Source organism: Varroa destructor, unplaced genomic scaffold (assembly GCF_002443255.2).
Source record: "Varroa destructor unplaced genomic scaffold, Vdes_3.0 BEIS01000002.1, whole genome shotgun sequence".
NCBI classification, from domain to species: domain Eukaryota; kingdom Metazoa; phylum Arthropoda; class Arachnida; order Mesostigmata; family Varroidae; genus Varroa; species Varroa destructor.
In genome coordinates, this window is record NW_019211455.1 from 6,012,359 (window position 1) to 6,029,096 (window position 16,738).

The 16,738-nt window shown below is 39.6% G+C and overlaps 3 protein-coding genes across 9 annotated transcripts in view; 2 read left to right on the forward strand and 1 right to left on the reverse strand.

The window, feature by feature from the left end:
- The first annotated feature begins 367 nt into the window (after nt 1–367).
- Nucleotides 368–8,885, forward strand: pav (kinesin family member pavarotti). 2 transcript variants are annotated; one of them, XM_022793788.2, is made up of 10 exons: nt 368–541; nt 1,715–1,891; nt 2,337–2,518; nt 2,641–2,795; nt 3,148–4,238; nt 4,634–4,826; nt 5,148–5,397; nt 5,891–6,204; nt 6,404–6,565; nt 7,474–8,885. In XM_022793788.2, the coding sequence occupies exons 1-10, from the start codon at nt 534–536 to the stop codon at nt 7,546–7,548; spliced, it is 2,607 nt and encodes an 868-aa protein (XP_022649523.1). In that variant the 5' UTR covers nt 368–533; the 3' UTR covers nt 7,549–8,885. The 2 variants fall into 2 exon arrangements, with proteins under 2 accessions (XP_022649523.1, XP_086837154.1); XM_086981028.1 differs by lacking the exon at nt 368–541 and adding an exon at nt 723–893.
- On the reverse strand, nt 8,699–12,693 carry LOC111245428 (peptidyl-tRNA hydrolase 2, mitochondrial-like). The gene is made up of 5 exons (XM_022793792.2): nt 12,561–12,693; nt 11,347–11,567; nt 10,922–11,070; nt 9,932–10,059; nt 8,699–9,407 (listed from the first exon to the last, which is right to left on the reverse strand). Exons 2-5 carry the CDS (start codon nt 11,349–11,351, stop codon nt 9,165–9,167), a joined length of 525 nt encoding a protein of 174 aa, XP_022649527.1. The 5' UTR covers nt 11,352–11,567; nt 12,561–12,693; the 3' UTR covers nt 8,699–9,164.
- Nucleotides 12,694–13,214: 521 nt separating this feature from the next.
- Nucleotides 13,215–16,738, forward strand: part of Piezo (piezo type mechanosensitive ion channel component) — a 52,547-nt gene continuing 49,023 nt past the window's right edge. For 3 of the 6 annotated variants that reach the window (XM_086981023.1, XM_022793780.2, XM_022793783.2), the window contains exon 1: nt 13,216–14,414. The gene's annotated coding sequence lies outside the window, so the exon portion shown is untranslated. Of the gene's footprint in view, nt 14,415–16,738 lie in introns of all 6 variants that reach the window. The other 3 variants (XM_022793784.2, XM_022793785.2, XM_022793786.2) reach the window with 2 other exon arrangements.

Below are 16,738 nucleotides of genomic sequence, written 5' to 3' on the forward strand. Positions count from 1 at the left end.
TAATATTAGTATGTGCATAATATACATTTTCCATCGAAATGTGTCTTAACTCAAGAACATGCCTTGCTAAAAGGTTCACAGCAAATGCCATTCTGCCAAGATCCTTGAGGTCCACTGATTTGTTCTCCCTACTGCATTGTTACATTTGTGATATTAAGGTGATTACAGATGTAGCGCTAGCTTTTGACTCATTGAATCAGCAAGCGTTTACGTTTATGTTCATTTTCACATATGCAGCGGCATAAATTGTAGCTAAGCACGGGGTGCTTTGTGTTTGTACATTTACAAAAGGGATTTAGAATTTTCCCGCGCTGTGGCAACCATTCGATCATATCAGACCATTGGCAGCGCCTAAGCTTCTATCACCATCCCGGCAGAACCTCTGGCCGCGGTTTGAATGGCGCCACCATTGGAGTTGACGAGTCTAACAAACCGAGGTAGCAGTTCTATTGTGCAAAAATCGGTCGATTGGTGGTGGTTATAAATTTCGAGGGTCGTTTGTGATATCCAATTAATTTGGATAACTAACAGAAATGTCGGGGTAAGCTTACTAACTCAGCGTTAGCACCTTTTACAGTGATAGTTCTGCAACGTTCGCAGTAGTGGTGAACCCAGAAGTAATTTTGTATAGACGTTTGAAAAATTTGATTATCCCTTTAAAACGAACGACAACTCTTTTCCTTATAAATCGAAATGCAGCTTACTAATTGCAACGTCTGTTATGCAACATTCAATAAGCGTTTGGCAGCAAAAGTAACGCAGAGTTGGCTTAACGTTACCGATCGCCAACGGATAATAGTAGAACTGTATTAAAACGAACCTGACGAATTAGAAAGCGCAAAAAAGGAACAGTGTTACCCCTCATCCTACTGATCACACTGCATCTTCTACGGGTATTTCTTTTTATGGCCAATTAAGGTCAAACCATACTCTACGTACATGAGAGCATAGCTATTCAACTGTAATGAAATTACAACTAGTAACGCACAACGATCAGTGAATTACATTAGTGGAACTACAAAGTAAATAATAAAGCTTAACGACAATCACCCGGGCCCGTTGCTGGTGAAGTAATCTGGCCGGGGGACAAAACGTTAACATTCTTTATATCGTCTGAGTAGTTTTGTGCCATTTTTAGCAGTAAGACGTTGATCTATTCAATATATACTTTCAATGGAAAAAAGTGGGTGTAAATATGTAATAATATAAATTTCGATTTTGGGAGTTTAGGAATGTACTTTAGTGACGTCTCGGGGACCGGTGCAGGTGTTCGTAATATAGATAGCCGTGCAAATAATGTGTCAGGCAAAGCATCGTATAGTTAGAACACGATCCTTTTGTTTGTTACTTCGTTTATGTTGTATGTATGTTTAAAAATGTTTATGTAAGGGTGTAAAATGATTTGCTTTATTTCCAATGGAACGTTTGTTTAAATAAGATACTACATAAGTCTTTGGATAAAGTTTGTCTCTGCTGCTAGTTATTTTATTAACTATTTTTCAGAAGAAATTTTTCTACTTGTTAACTAACTAACACAAGCTCGTAATTATCGCGCTCATTTAATTACTAAGAGAGACACTTAAGGCAACGTTGTACTAATTGACAAGAGTTGCATATTAATCTTTAATTAATGTACAGTTAATTCGCTACGCTTTATAAACCTAACGTGTAAATTCACTTGGCTAACCGTTATTGCTGTGTTGTGCCGTTTTAGTGGAAGTGGAGACAGTGCCGTTACCCCAGACACCTCAGGTGATAACGAAATGGACCGCGTGGAGGTCTATTTACGCCTGAAGCCGCTCCTCTCAAGCGAGTTAGGAATTGTTGAAATCGAGAGTCTGCAAGCCATCATAGTCGACCCACAAAAAGCGGCTCAACTGACTGGTCAGAGGTACGCCAGTTTTAAACTTCCTAGATACCATACGTAATTATAAACAACAATGCTTGAACCGTTCAATGTATAAACAGTAGTCTTCTGTTAGCAAAGAACATGTTCACGCAATCTATTCTATCATTATTAGTGTGCTTTAGTCACACCAGTAATAATAAGGATCAAGGTATCGGTGCAATTTTTTGTTATCTAACTATAGTATGAATGATGTTTCTTCTGTAATCTTTTGTGTTGTATTATAATCTTATTATTCGATTGCGATTCCACGACTTACAACAAGCATGTATAATAGGTCCTTAAGTCACTCGTAACGTATAGACAACCAGTTGTCATACATCGATTTCTACAAGTTCTACATAATATGACAAATAGATTTTCATACTTATTATTAAGCCGTTTTTGAATCTTGGATAACTAGTACTAAGCCTTTCTTTGTTTTGAGTAGGTTACTGGCCAGTAAGAAACCTGCGAGGTATACATTTGAGCACGTCTTTCCGGGCCACAGTGGGCAAGCCGATGTGTTTGATCGAGTGGCAAAGTCGTCTGTACACGATGTACTCTCGGGCAAACCGGCACTTATCTTTATGTACGGAATTACGGGTTCTGGCAAAACGTACACAATGAGTGGTAAATATAAATAATCTTCTATGATAGGATAGAAAAGCTGTCAAGGAAGAGGCTAAATTAGTTTATTTTAATCTTTTTTCGCTGATTTTACTGCACTGAATTAACCTGAATTGATATTACAGGTACGCCCCAGAGCGTAGGCTTACTGCCAAGGTCTTTGGATGTGCTCTTTAACAGTTTGCCTCCAAATTTGAAGGCGATGAAGTTCCTTTTTAAGCCTGATGGCCTCAACAGTTATGACATCCGAGGTGAAGCCGATGCAATGGTTGATCGCCAGGTACACTACTCGCTTATTAAATTCCACCTAATTGTTCACCTTAAGAATGACAAGATCACATACAGTTTTTATAGCTTGTCAAAAGGAAAAATCGCGAAAAACAAATCCACTCTCAATAGAACAAGGACACAGCAAACGCATACTCAGTAGAAAAAAATCTCCTATGAGTTAAAAAAATACTGGTTTTCATTAAAAAGTGTTTGTGTATAAAGTTGGAGTGGCTTATGATTTACTAAGAATTACTACGGTATTTTTGTATATCCCATCAACATGTACGCAAATGATAGGTATGTTAAAAAAATTTGCTTGTGTGTTGTTGCTTTTGTTGTTAATATTATCATTATTATCGTAGAACGCTATGTTGGCAAATCGGGCGGCTACCCAGTCTATAGAGCGAACTCCGGCGAAGAAAAAGCAGCGGAATGAGCATAAGGAGTGGCTACAACGAGAGAGAGACTCGACGCGTGTTTCGGGAGACATCCCCGAGTATTGTAAAGTTGCTGTTTTTGTGCAATTTGTTGAGATCTACAATGATTGCGTGTACGACCTTTTAGAGGAAGAGCCTGCTAGTGTGCAAGGTCGTGCCAGAGGCCCATCAGTACGAATTTTGCGTGGCGAAGAAACCAAGTATGTATTTGGAGCGGCTGAGGTTGAGGTTGAAAGCGCGGATGAGGCGATGGAGGTTTGGATGCGCGGACAGCGTCGTAAACGAGTGGCAAGTACACTGATGAATGCTGAGAGTTCGCGAAGCCATTCGGTTTTCATTGTAAAGGTGGTTCAGGCACCAGTAGATGAGTGTTCCGGCGGAGTTGTACAAAAGAAAGAGTATATTACAGTTACCCAACTGAACCTCGTCGATCTCGCTGGTTGTGAACAGCAGAAGAAGACGGGTGCAAGTGGTGATCGCCTTAAAGAGGCGAACAATATTAATCAGTCACTTACTGTACTACGCAAGTGTTTGGATTACCTGCGCGAAAATCAAATAAATCCAAATGCCAATAAGAATATACCGTATCGCGAATGCAAACTAACCTATCTATTCAAGAGCTTCTTCGAGGGCCGGGGCCGAGTCAAGATGGTCGTTTGTGTCAATCCACATGCTGAGGATTGCACTCAGACGCTCGAAGTGCTGAAATTTTCTGAGACGGCGCAGGAAATTGAATTGCAGCGAGTTCAGCCGCTCCGAGTACAGCAGTACGTCGAGCCAACGCCAATTTCTTCGCTGGATGATTTACGCGTACCAGTATACTTTGAGTCGACAGATATTCCCAGCTATCTCATGAGTGAGGTTGATAATGAAGCTGCAATGATTTCTATTATGAAACTGGTTGAAGAGGGCGCCAAAGAATGGGAGGGCATCAGAACAATATGTTATGAAACTGCCAAGGCTGTCAAAGATACAGTTCGTGAATGGGATGATGAACGACGCAGTCTAAAAGTGAAGTAAGTAAACGCTTACATTGCTTACTATCTAGTATAGTAGAATAGAAAACATCGACTTGTATACAACAAATACACTTCGTTGGCGGCCAGGTAAAGAATTAAAACCATGTGATTCAACGTGAAACATATTTGCTAGTGGTTAATTTTAACATTATAATTATGTTTGTTATTGCGTCAATAATCTGGCCAGTCTCTAGGCGAAATTATTGAAGTACTAATAGTTCATTGCGCATGGCTGAGAATTGAGTCTGTTAACTTCATATTGATAAGCTCATTACATGCTCTAATATCGGCAGCTTCATGAAGTTGTTTGTCGGCCTGAGCGTAAGGGATTCGTTAGGAACATCATATAATACACTACCATACCTGATTTTCAAATATGCACGTTTCGTCAGGTTGTCGTCCTCTGATAAAGAGTGTAAGCAGAAGTCAAAAACTATTCAGGACTTGCTTGCGGAATTCAATCAAGAGCGTCGCGAAAAGGAAACCATGAAAGAGAAACTCATTGAAGCTGAGTCAAAGAAAGAGTATGCTGAGAAACGAATTCGTCATTTAGAAGAAGCACATCGCAAAGCTAAGGACGAGCAGGTGGAAAGACTTTTTTTCAAGTGTTTGTGTCACTAAAACTTCTCACTGTGAATAGACGAAACCAATAAGTAGTATCTATTTTAATCTAATGCCTAAAGCTAATGCAATTAATTTATAGATCTGAATTGATTATCACGGAGCTGGCACACATTAATTATATATACAGACAGATCGCAGCAAAAAAAAAAACGACATTTGGCCCTACCGAAAACATGAAAGTTCAGTGACCCTCGCTTCTTTTTCGCATCTAGCCTAACACACTCATTTGGACCGAAGTCGCTTTGAAAAAAATGTTAATGTTTAATCAATTTTTGTACGCAGGTTAGAATTAAAAAAGACATAGAGAAGAAGTGCTCTAAGGAAAAGGACCTTCTTATTACAAAATACGATCGAATTCTGAACGAACAGAAGATTGAGGCGATGAAAAAGGGCGCAGCACAAGCCAAGCAAAATCTTGTCAAGGACCTACTACAGAAAAACGAGTACGAACATCTGACTTCATCCGCGCCTGAGTCAGCTAGTGCCAGAAGCCGTACACCAAAAAGGCCCCAGCCTTTTAAACAAAGGACCCGTGAGTTGTACTCCAAGTTATCGCAATGTGAACACGAGCAGGAAAGCTCAGATGACGACCGTCACACTGAACCATTCAGTTTAGATACTATTGTTGCACCTACCAAGTTTGTTGACAAGACAGCTTCTTTAAAGTCAGGAATCGTGCAATCGCTTTTTTGTAAACAAAAGAACTTACCCAGGTTAGAGCGAAGTTGCTAATAATTATATAAGAAAGGGATCGCTTTCAGAACCAATTTTGAAGTGGACGATACAACCACAGGCTATCACAAGCTTTAAAACATCTATATCTAATGCTTACTTAAATAGGCTGATCTTCTCCTATTTTTCCTTTGTCCAGATTTATCTTGTTGAAGTGTAGAATGTATGCGCTGCTATATTTATAATCAACCTGATATGTAAAAAATGGAACCGTCAACTAAAAGATACATAATATGCCAGTTAGCTATTTAAACGTCTCTGAATTTTTCGATTATTTACTAACGATTTTTCAGAAACCTTCCATACGCTCGAAACGCACAAACGATCCAGTGGGCAGAAATCGGCTGCCAGCACTTCGGAGCCCGATCTGAGCGACATGGAGATGGTGACTGCGAAGTTAAAGTGTTATGGTCCAACTACTCGGAGTAGGTCAAAAAGCAGTGATGCACGTTGGTTGGAACACATGGACGGTGTAACTAGCATACAAAAAGATCTGCTTATGCAGCCATATATGTCGAAAAAAAAAAGTGTGACAAAACTTGAGACAAAAGATCTCGAGTCCGCTAATAAGTACGCACTTGTTACAATCGAAGGACCCGATTTTCAGGTTTGTGAAAAAAAATTCCGTTCCATATTAATATTGAAACCATTGGGAAGGAGGTTTTTGCCTCCATTTGCGAATTTGAAGCATAGCTTGCCAGTCCCTCTGAGACATGCGTATAATCAAATAAGGTATATACTATTAGTAAATATGAAGTCATATAGCTTTTGTAATAGTGTTTATTTTCCTCTCTCTACCACAATAGGTTGTGAAAGGCGAAGTGCTAACGTCACCCGCAGGTGGCTCTTCCGTTGTGTTCACGGACGTCGAGACGCTTAGGAGCAAAAAAGTTAATGGAGGCGCTGGAAACAAGAGAAAAGACGCAGAAAACGAGCGCTACGTTGGACCAATGGACACCAAGAAGAGGGTTAGTGGGATTGAAAGGTCCTCGGGCCCAGAATGACGTTGCGAAACGAGGAGATGTGTCAAACAAATGAAATTTCTATTACCTATGAAAGGAAACTAACGGAACAAAAGCAAAAAGATTCTCCTAAACCTCAGCTAATACACGAGTGCCGTGATGCGTCTTTAGAGAACCTTGGGTGATGCTTGGTAGCTTGAGATATAAAGAACCCATTTCACTTAATCTACGATTTTAAAGATGAAGTTTATTGAACATGGTCGACATTTCACAATATATAGAAGCATGGGATATTTGCATGCTTCGTGGGCGGAAACATATATTTGTCTTGTATGAATGGTGTAGATATTTCGTTTCAGATTTTTATCTATCTTCTGGCAAAAGTCTAGGAGCATTATTAGATTTTACGTGACATAACTTTATCAGCTAAAAGTTTGCTGGAGAACACTAACCAAGAATATCTTAAGGCTCTTATTTCTGTAACACACGTGCATTTGTAACTGTTACCAATGTGACCGGTTGCGCTGAACAACTACGATACAAATATATACAATGTGTCTACAGTAATCTGACTTATTATTGATAACTACAATTAGTTGCGATCAAACCTTAAAATTTGCAAATGCAACATATTTGAGGTGTCATAGTTAAGCACACAGAGTTTTATTCTATAGTAGTTACGGTTATTGATGCTGACTCTTTATCTGAGTTTATCTGAGGTATTTGTGGGAGAGGGCTCCGTAAATCTTGTTACGGCCATCGAACATGAGAGATGTACCCTGTCCCAAGGGCCCGCCTTGCATGCAGTGAAGCTTGCGGCATTACCATTAAGGTGGCCAGATAACGTTCATTTCAAGCATTGACGTGACCACTGCACGATTTTGACGTTCATGCCCATTGGACTGTGATTTCAGTGTGGCTTAGCCATCGAAGGTCATCCGTATCTAAGAAACGTTGTCCATCGCAACAACCACGAGAAATTCGTATGATGCTGATTACAGGCTGAGGTAGTCGAGGACAACTATGAAGCTATTGCCTACGTCAGGTTTGCATATACGACGTCCAGATTGTGCGACTCCAGATATACTTTCTACTTAAAGCCTTATCCAGTGCGACCAGATTTTCACACGCACATTCGAGAAGCATCCGGGGTTTGACGGCGAAGAAAGGAATTTTGCGAGTAACTGCACTTCTCAAAGTACGAGAAAAGTTCCTGTGCTCACAACTGCAGGATGGCTTATTCAGAGCTATAATGCCAACAAAACAATGATTCACGAACGCTCGCGGATCTTAATGGCATGAACCTCGTGCGCCTGCCTCTTCCATTTAAAAGTATATATAGGGACACGTACAAAATTGTATAATGTAATTAATGTGGCTGTTTTTAGGAATAAACCCTGTCCTACATGAAATATTGTAAATCGCATATGACTGTAATCCTAGTGAGGATGATTACAAATATACTATTGTACATATTTAATTCGGAATCAAAGATCGTTTTCCGACTCCTAACTGTATCACAGTTCCGATGCATTGCTGAACCTAGGAAAGCGGAGCGCAGAAATCTGCAATGTCATTTCATAATCACATATATCGTATTATGTGTCATACTAAACTATCACGCGTAGGACCTTAATAGAAAATAAATACAATTCAGGATTAAAAAATGGTGAAACGATTGAGATGTTAATCTTCAGAATGTTCAATAGTAGGCCAAAATTATAAACCTTTACGACTAAATGGATGTTCTTAATATATCTTTGTAATAGATACTATTACGAATTTACAAAGTTGAGTAAATTTAGCTGTCTTTGTCCATTTTTTCAGTTATAGAAACACGCAAATACCTAGCCTGTTTCAAGTACAATGAATTCACCTACGATCATATACATATACTTGCTAGTATTAACATCCGAGTATTAATTGGTTAACTGCAGTAGTATGCGCACCTCATCAACATACTTATATAGGTAAAAGAATTTTGTAAAGTGAGCTGCTTGTTTTGCTTAACCCAATTAAATGGTCTAATCACAAATAGTTCATAATAAATCGTTTCGTATCTACATTACCAACAGGTCGAAGATCGGAGATACTGATATGCTATAATTTTAAACGTATTCTAAATACATGAACAGTGTCTTGTAAACAGACTATGATAAAAAAGTGACTCTTTATTTATTAGCATTATTATTAGTACAAGTACTTGACATACTGATATTAACATACATCGATCATTTTCTTACTCAGCAACCTACGCGTTTGGCATTAAATATTGTTCAGACAAATAAAAAACGATCAATTTTCGATCAATTGATTTTCACTTGTAGATATTTTATTTTCATTATAAGTATTATTTTTCGTATTATGTCACTTTTCTCATTTTCTTCTCTTGGTAGCGCCGCTTGGACAAATCCGAAATAATATTAATGAGTTGTAATGTCTATTTATATGAACATGGAGCACCGATGATTTAGTAAGTACAAGTGTATTTATTGCAAGCTATTTAATGAAAATGAGATCAGCTGCGTACCAACAAACATAACACTCAGTTGGTTTTTAGCGAGCGTGGTTAATGGTAAACGATTGTTTTTCCCTTAGATATTTTTTAAAGTAGTTTTAGATGGCTAGTGCACTGATCGACGGTATCTTTGAAGCCAGGTCCTATACACACAACAGTTCTCGTCCCAGGGACAACTTGTGTTCGGCCTGCGTCCCGTACCATTGATGTGACAAGACCTAAACGCTTAGCCTTTTGGTAAATTTGTAGCATCTCTTCTTCAGAATTTACTTTCACAACGACCTTTGGTTGCCCGGTAAGATCCCATCTTTGCAACATTTCCGGCTGGATCTGGAAGCGAAAATTTGTTTTTTTTATTTTTAGGTGCTCGCATATATATATATATATATATATATATATATATATATATATATATATATATATATATAGTCTGCACTGAAAATAAGTTTAGAAGTACACCTTTGTGGACTAAAAATATGTGTAAATCTAGAATATTGCAAGAATTGTGAATTTTGATGGTGTCTAGTAGTATTTTAAATATTTTTGTTATTATACATCGGCAGCATGACAGTAGAACGCCTGATACACTGCACTGCAATGTGTTATTCCACTATAATCACCCTTTATAAATCTCACTTACATGCTAGATAGTTACTCAAAGCAATAAATTTGATAAGGCGATCTACTGTCCTGAAGTTTGTACGTGTCGAAAACAGATCAATATGTTAATAATATTGCAACACAAAATATACTCTTATCAGCCAAGTTGTTTGTCTTAAGCATTCTAGCAAGCTTTGCGAAGCCCTTACGAATTTTACATCTTAGGATTAAGCCTATAGTCCTAAATGCTGCACCTTTGTGCTCTCTTTATAAGCCAGGACAGCGGCGTGTGAACACTGAGCGGCGATTTTTCCTCTTTCCATGTTACAGTCCATTCGCACAACGAGAACCATTTTTGTATCTCGAGGAAACGTCTTCTCATCTAAAATTGCAATATTCAGAATTTTTTTTATGAAATAGTCAGTACTTCGTTAATTGTCTTCCAATTTATTGGTAAATTATGATTAGTTCTTATATTTAGCACGGATCATAAATATCCGAAGTGCTGTGTCTAGTGGTAGATCAAAATAGTATTATATATATATACACATGTATATGTCATGTGAAAACTTTGAAATTAAACAGATAAATTCTTATAGCAACTAGTTGTCTGAGGTGTTGGAAGAAAGTGAACGCAGATAGTAACCAATAGAAACACGCGTTAGCAGCTACAATGAATGAGCCATTGATAGCTACGATTTCTAGCGAAAAGATGACAGTCAGGAAAATTTAAATAGTACAATAAATCTGTGAAAAAAGAATTAACGAAAAAAACGAGATGCCAAGATGTAACGAGAAGCAGCGAGCTATGACGTATAATAGATACATACATGTGATGGCAGATGAATTGTATTCAAGCTTATCAAAGCATTCATCCTCAACAGTGTCCACGCATTGCCTATACCTAGACCGTTTCCTGCTGCACCTTGTACAGTTTTCCCAGCGATCTCGCCGTTTACCTATTACTTTCATCGTCTCACGACAGCGTAACTATTGACAACTAGCTCATGAAATTAGCAGTACAAGCAATGCTTCTCCATAATAAGTTCAACCCAACTAAACCTCAAAAAAATACGCATAAGCGTTCTAAAGTAAAAGAGAAATTCAGTAAGTTCAAAGGAGTAAATATATTACTTTTTTGATGTTTACGAAGTACAGAAAAGCATCGGTTTGCGAAAACCAACTTACATACAATGCTGTACTAATAATTTACTTTACGTTTTGTGACATAATGTAACACTTACCGAAATGTAAGATCATCTTCCCAAAGGATTTGAAGGGTATTAGGCGGCTGAAGGTGCGCCGATTAACAAAAATAAGACCCAATGCTACACAACAACTAATTCCGGTACCGACGCCTGACCAGAACAACGGGTCATGTAAGATCGCCGTTCTGTAAATATGAATATGACAAAAACAACACGAATCACATTACATTATCGACCATAAAAAGCTGCCAACAGCATTTCTGTTATCTAGTCATTGCCTATAAATATCAATCGTCTTCACTGAGATCTATACAGAAGTCTACTGTGGCTGTATTAAGTTATTTCTGATTTTAAATGTACCTTATTCAATCGTTTGCATTGTCGCTTTACTACATATAGGATGCTCTACGCATGGTTTATGGGATTTTATATGTGTATAATTTAATATCTGTCTAAATTACCTCATAACGGTCTTGCAGATGGGATAAAGCAATCAAAGGTAAGATGTGTAAGACTTTTAAAGGTACAAAGTCACTTTCAGTCGTTAGCTTTATTCCTCGTCGGATGTTTTTCGTGCGGAGAGGCTGCCGGCCACGAGGGTCCTACATACAACTTCAAACTGTGTTGTTGGTTGATGCGCAGCCTGCTAACTTGGCGCGAACTCCGTCTTTCACCATACGTTCTATTTACTCCGATGAGGGGCGCCATTTTGAAATGGAGGACGATGTCAGTGACAGATATGCTATGTCATTTATTGACTTCCTTCATAACCTAGCCATATGCCTTAATGTTTAGACTGATGCAAATACAACTACATTGGTAGAGATACAATTGTATCCTTGTTGGTTATTAGTAAATATCTATTAACTAAACTAAAACAACTTTTATCCGATCGAGTCAGTTAGAAAGTGCGCGGTAACGTGCAAGGGAGTTTCGTTACTTGTAAGGGCAGCTTATTTTGGCCTATCAGCTTTCTCAACAATATTTATATTCAAAGCAATTGGAGAGGGCCTGGCAGTTTTTTAGCGGTCTGTCTGCTTAACCAGAAAGACTGCCATGTATTCACATATCTGTTATTTTTGAAAAAGGTCGCAAAAAAATAAGCTTTTGCACAAATATCATATATTTCGTACGCCAAGTAAATTTAGTAACTTTATTAATATATAATTTTGCTTTTAGCAACAAAAATGCTTAATCTTGGAAAAAGAAGAAAACAAACTTATTCAATTCAAAACCTAATAAAACATTTAGCCTTTTTTTAGGACGTTGTCGTGTGGTCTCGAAACGAAGTCAATCAAAAGTAAACGATCTTGAAAATCTCATTAGTGAAGCTACGGCGTCCTCTCCGGCATTAGGCGTTCTATTTCTCATTTGTGGGAGCTGCCATCTTGAATTGGACGACGACGACGAGGATGGTGATGATTTTCGAATAAAAATACAGATATGACGATATCTGGAACATGTTAATTTCTAACATTTAGCCCTGCGCTGTGGCGACACGAGTCTCGTAATTGACTCGTTGGGTCCAACTGAAATAATCAGTAACAATTTAAAGCTGTTTTTATCGAAGCGCGACAAACTGTTCATGCGCAAACTTGTTTTCGTGATGGTGCAGTGGTAACGTAGTGTTTGTGCGGGCTAAATCCCCAACTAGTTCGAATAGACTACTTGCTACCTTTGGTTTTTCCTTAGCTGAAGGTCTGTTTGTGTAGTCGTCTATCATCGCAGGTTGATGTTGATGATGACGATGACATCACTGCAACGGGATTCCGGGTGGCAATTTACCGCCTTTTTCTAGTCTGCTGAAACAAACAGCTGATTTGAATGTAGCGGTCACCACTACACGATATTCGCTGCCAAGACTTAGCTCTCAACAAGTTTTTAGCTGTCGACTACCCGTGTTCCACCTTTTTCCATGAAACTCTGCTAACTTTACCACAATAACGAGACAAAAGCTAAAGAATTAAGTTCATGAAAGACCGTCATTAACATCGTTATCGACGTCGTCATATAGTGTCCGACGTTTTGACGTGCTTCAGCGTGTACTACAGAAGTAAACTACCGTCTTAGATCATCACCAACTACTTGGCCGTGTCTTACGGAGCACTAAAACGCGGCGGAGATTATTTTATTTGCCGACGAGGGCGCTACGATTGCTCACGGATGTGGTAGCTGCAGTGAAGGGATGTTCACGACAGCCGCAAGCAGGACAGGCTGTGGCGCCAGTTGAACTGGCAGGAGCAGCGACTGCGGCGCTGGCGGCGCGAGCAGCAGCAGCAGCAGCACCAGCAGCAGCAGCAGGGTGGCCGGGAAACTAACACGGACGACAGAGGCTGTCGTGAGCTTGCAGTGGAAGTGAGTTTACGCTGCCCAACGGGGAAGGAGAAAAGGGATAGCTCCTTCTAGGCGACGGCAACATATAGAAACGGACGGTGACGGTCGACGAACAGTCACGACAGCAGCAGTAGCGGCAGCTGAACGTCTACGAGGACGTTACGCGCACAGCAGCATATTGAGATCCACCGATTGACGGAGGGGCCTAACGGTACACAGCACAGCACCCAGCATCGCCGCAGCAGTACCGTCACTGTCTCTGTTACTGCTACTATTAAAAAACAGCAAAGTTCTACAGCTGTTAATAATAGGTAGACAAACAAATAATGCCCATCAAGCTGGATTCCATCCCTTTGACTGTAGTTTCCATCCCTCTCCTCTTTAGCGCGTCGTTATAGCCGTGCAGGTGACGGAGGGAAACTCCGTGCGTGTGTGTGTATGTGCGGTAACTGCTAGTTTGACTAGTGCTGATATCATAATTATTGCTCTATGCCATATCGCTCCGTTCAACGATTGTTATTCGTTTCTAGTGAACGAGCAACACCCACATTACTCACCAGAACAGAGCTCTGGAAGCGATATCATGAACCAATGGTAGAAAGAGCTTCAGAGCTCGTTAGAGCAGTGGATCGGTTATGCCGTGCGGTGAGGATCAGCTGTGCTTTTTGTTAGTGCCCGAGGAAGTAGACAGATACCGAACGGGAAAGGCAGGCTGGCTTTTCGTGTAAACATCCGCCTTTAATAGTTACCGTTCCATTTGCTTAATTCTTTTGTTACCATCCTGTACTCGTGTATGTGTTGATGTGCTCCCTATCTGGGCGCGAGTGATTGCAGATGATTCGCAATGTCCGGTTTTTGAGAACTTCGGTCCGCGCGCGTGTGTGGCCTGTTACTGGCATTACGTTGCTGTTGCTGCTGCTGCTGCTGCTGCTGCTGTAACAACTTCGACCTATTTGCTACTACTTTGAGTGCCTTCTTGTGCGAATTATTATTGTTACATTATCACGTCATCGGCTAGTGACTATAGGTGCATTATCTTCAAGTTGAACTAACAACGCAAAAAGTAAACCAGATGAAATACTTTTTACGATTTGAGCTTATTTAGTGAGTGGATGTTGCGCGTGTCTCAAGTGCTATGTATCGTTGAATAATGAGTAGTGGGCGATGCTATCAACCGCGGAAAGACAGGTGAAGTGTAAGTATAAAGTTAATCAATTATCTTAGCAGTGAATCAATAGTAATTTCACGATTTGGCGGACTAGCCAAAGCCAAAACAGAAACAGAGGGGTGTCACAGTGAGGGATCCGTATCAATGGGCAATGATAATATACCTCAAAAGCGGCCGCCTAAAAAGGCGGGAGTGGTTGGGGTGCTGATGATCGCCATGTGGTTACCCGCCAATGTGACTCGTAGCCCTAGCAGCCCACTTGAGCATATGCAGAACTGCGTAAATTGAGCTAACGAAGGGGCGACAGGATTCTGTTAGAACTATATTAGGCTCTGACCAAGTAGGGCATAAAAAAATTCGTTTTAATTTTACCGCTGCGGCGTGGGCTTTATTGTGCTAACAGGTGCACGCTGCCCAGAAACAAGATAAGGCTATTCATTAAGGCTTACTCATCTGTCGATTACATTGTTATGTTGTCAACCGCCGCTTTCTACAACATTGATTAAAAAAGTAAACGTTGCGTCCTCTATTCTAGGCGATGATGCTTGCAGTGCAGTTGATTGATTAATATATTATGTGTCGAACAATGATCGCAGACACTAATCTCTTTTGTAGATCTGACACGTACAACCACTTAGTACGAAATCGTTTGCATTCTTGCATGTTATCGTTCATCGTCAAACCAATAATGAAAAGCTTCAATTTGTCATAGCTATGCATCTAATCCTAATTTGGTCTATTATTAGATTTGTTTAAATCTACAATAAAGATTCTACCTCAAGTGTGCCAAAATATTAAATCTAATATTTCGATGTAACGGCATCGAAACATTGCGGTTAGCAACAGCTGTTTGCATTAGCCCAGCGTTAAAAGCAGACTTAATTCGTCTGCGTTGCAGAAGCCACTCTTCGAGATTTCAATACCATCCAAATAATGACAGTTTTATATTTCTTACAACAACAGAATACTTTTATGCAGTGAGCTTTTGTTCTGATAATTAAATAAAATTTTCAATCATCAGAAATTGAAAGAATTTGACGGAAACGAAATACCTGCGTTTCGTAGACAAAGTGTTGCCATAAATTGTTTCTTTGTTTGTTCCCGGTCTTCGAGGCGCTAACACGTTGTTTTGCTTGAATGTTCATCAAAAATTTCGCTTGAGGAATAGTTTCCTGTCCCTTTTATACCAATTGGTGACTGAACACAGTTTTGGCAATTTTTTACATTTTACGGTTTGAATCGTACGTTTAGTGGAAATCACGATCATAATTTTATAGTACGGTAGAGAGCCGTTAAAGGTATTTGAAGCTATAGCTGACTACTCCTTCGATAAGAGCTGTCAACTCAAATTCTACATGAAATTTATGTACAGCCTTGTCCAGCATTTTTTCGTATGGGCTGAATTTACTCGTGGGCGTCAATACAAATCCATTATCCACCACATTTGCAGTGCAATGTAATACACCTTCCTTCACGCAGAAGCGTTTTGGCTACGCGTAGTCACCAGCTCCGTTATTATAATATTATTGTTAGCCAGTTAATGTGGTTGCGAAGAATATCGAAAACAATCTGACTCCTATGGAAGAACCCTTGCTTTCGATTATCAAATCAAATTAGGCGTCTCTCTGAACGTTAGACATCTGCAGGACCAGCTTTAAGAGATTTCGCGGCTTTTTATAGCTGCAAACGAGTTGATGTGGGCCGTGATAAAAGTCGAAACTATCATAATAATAATCATTAACCTTGTATAATAATGAGCATGTGGATTGGCGATCGATGTGAGCCAATAACTGAACGTCTGTAGAAGATATACGAAGTTCGTGGCAAAACAAACAATGGCCACGTGTTTTAGATTATCATCTCCGTTACTGTAAAAGTTGCGACTCTCAATTAAGGTCAAATTATTTGTTTTACCGTATGTAGAGCTGGGAAACCATTGATTAATATCTGTGACCTGTAAGCCCGTCGCACAGGTAATCATTTTGACCTGTTTTGCGTTACGGTACATCATGCTGCAAAATTGCTTTACCTAGCAGTCTTTATCCTGGCAGCCTCGCCACTCCCTGAATGATGGGCGGGTCGTTCGTTTTAAAAGGACTTCTTATACAACTAGGCTTAAGGCCATTTGCTTAGCATTCAAATAAGCTGTATTACAAACAATAAACGATTTAATCTGCGCTTAATAATGCTTCAGTCCTGGTTGCATTAGGTATCTTCAGTCCAACTCTTAACATAGCAGAAGCACAGATTTTCTGAAGTCGCAATCGTGTGATTTTAAGGACACCCTCAGATGTCCTGCAGTTCGTAGCTAGTTTGTCGCGAAACCGTGCACCTAACTTTGTGGTGCTGTT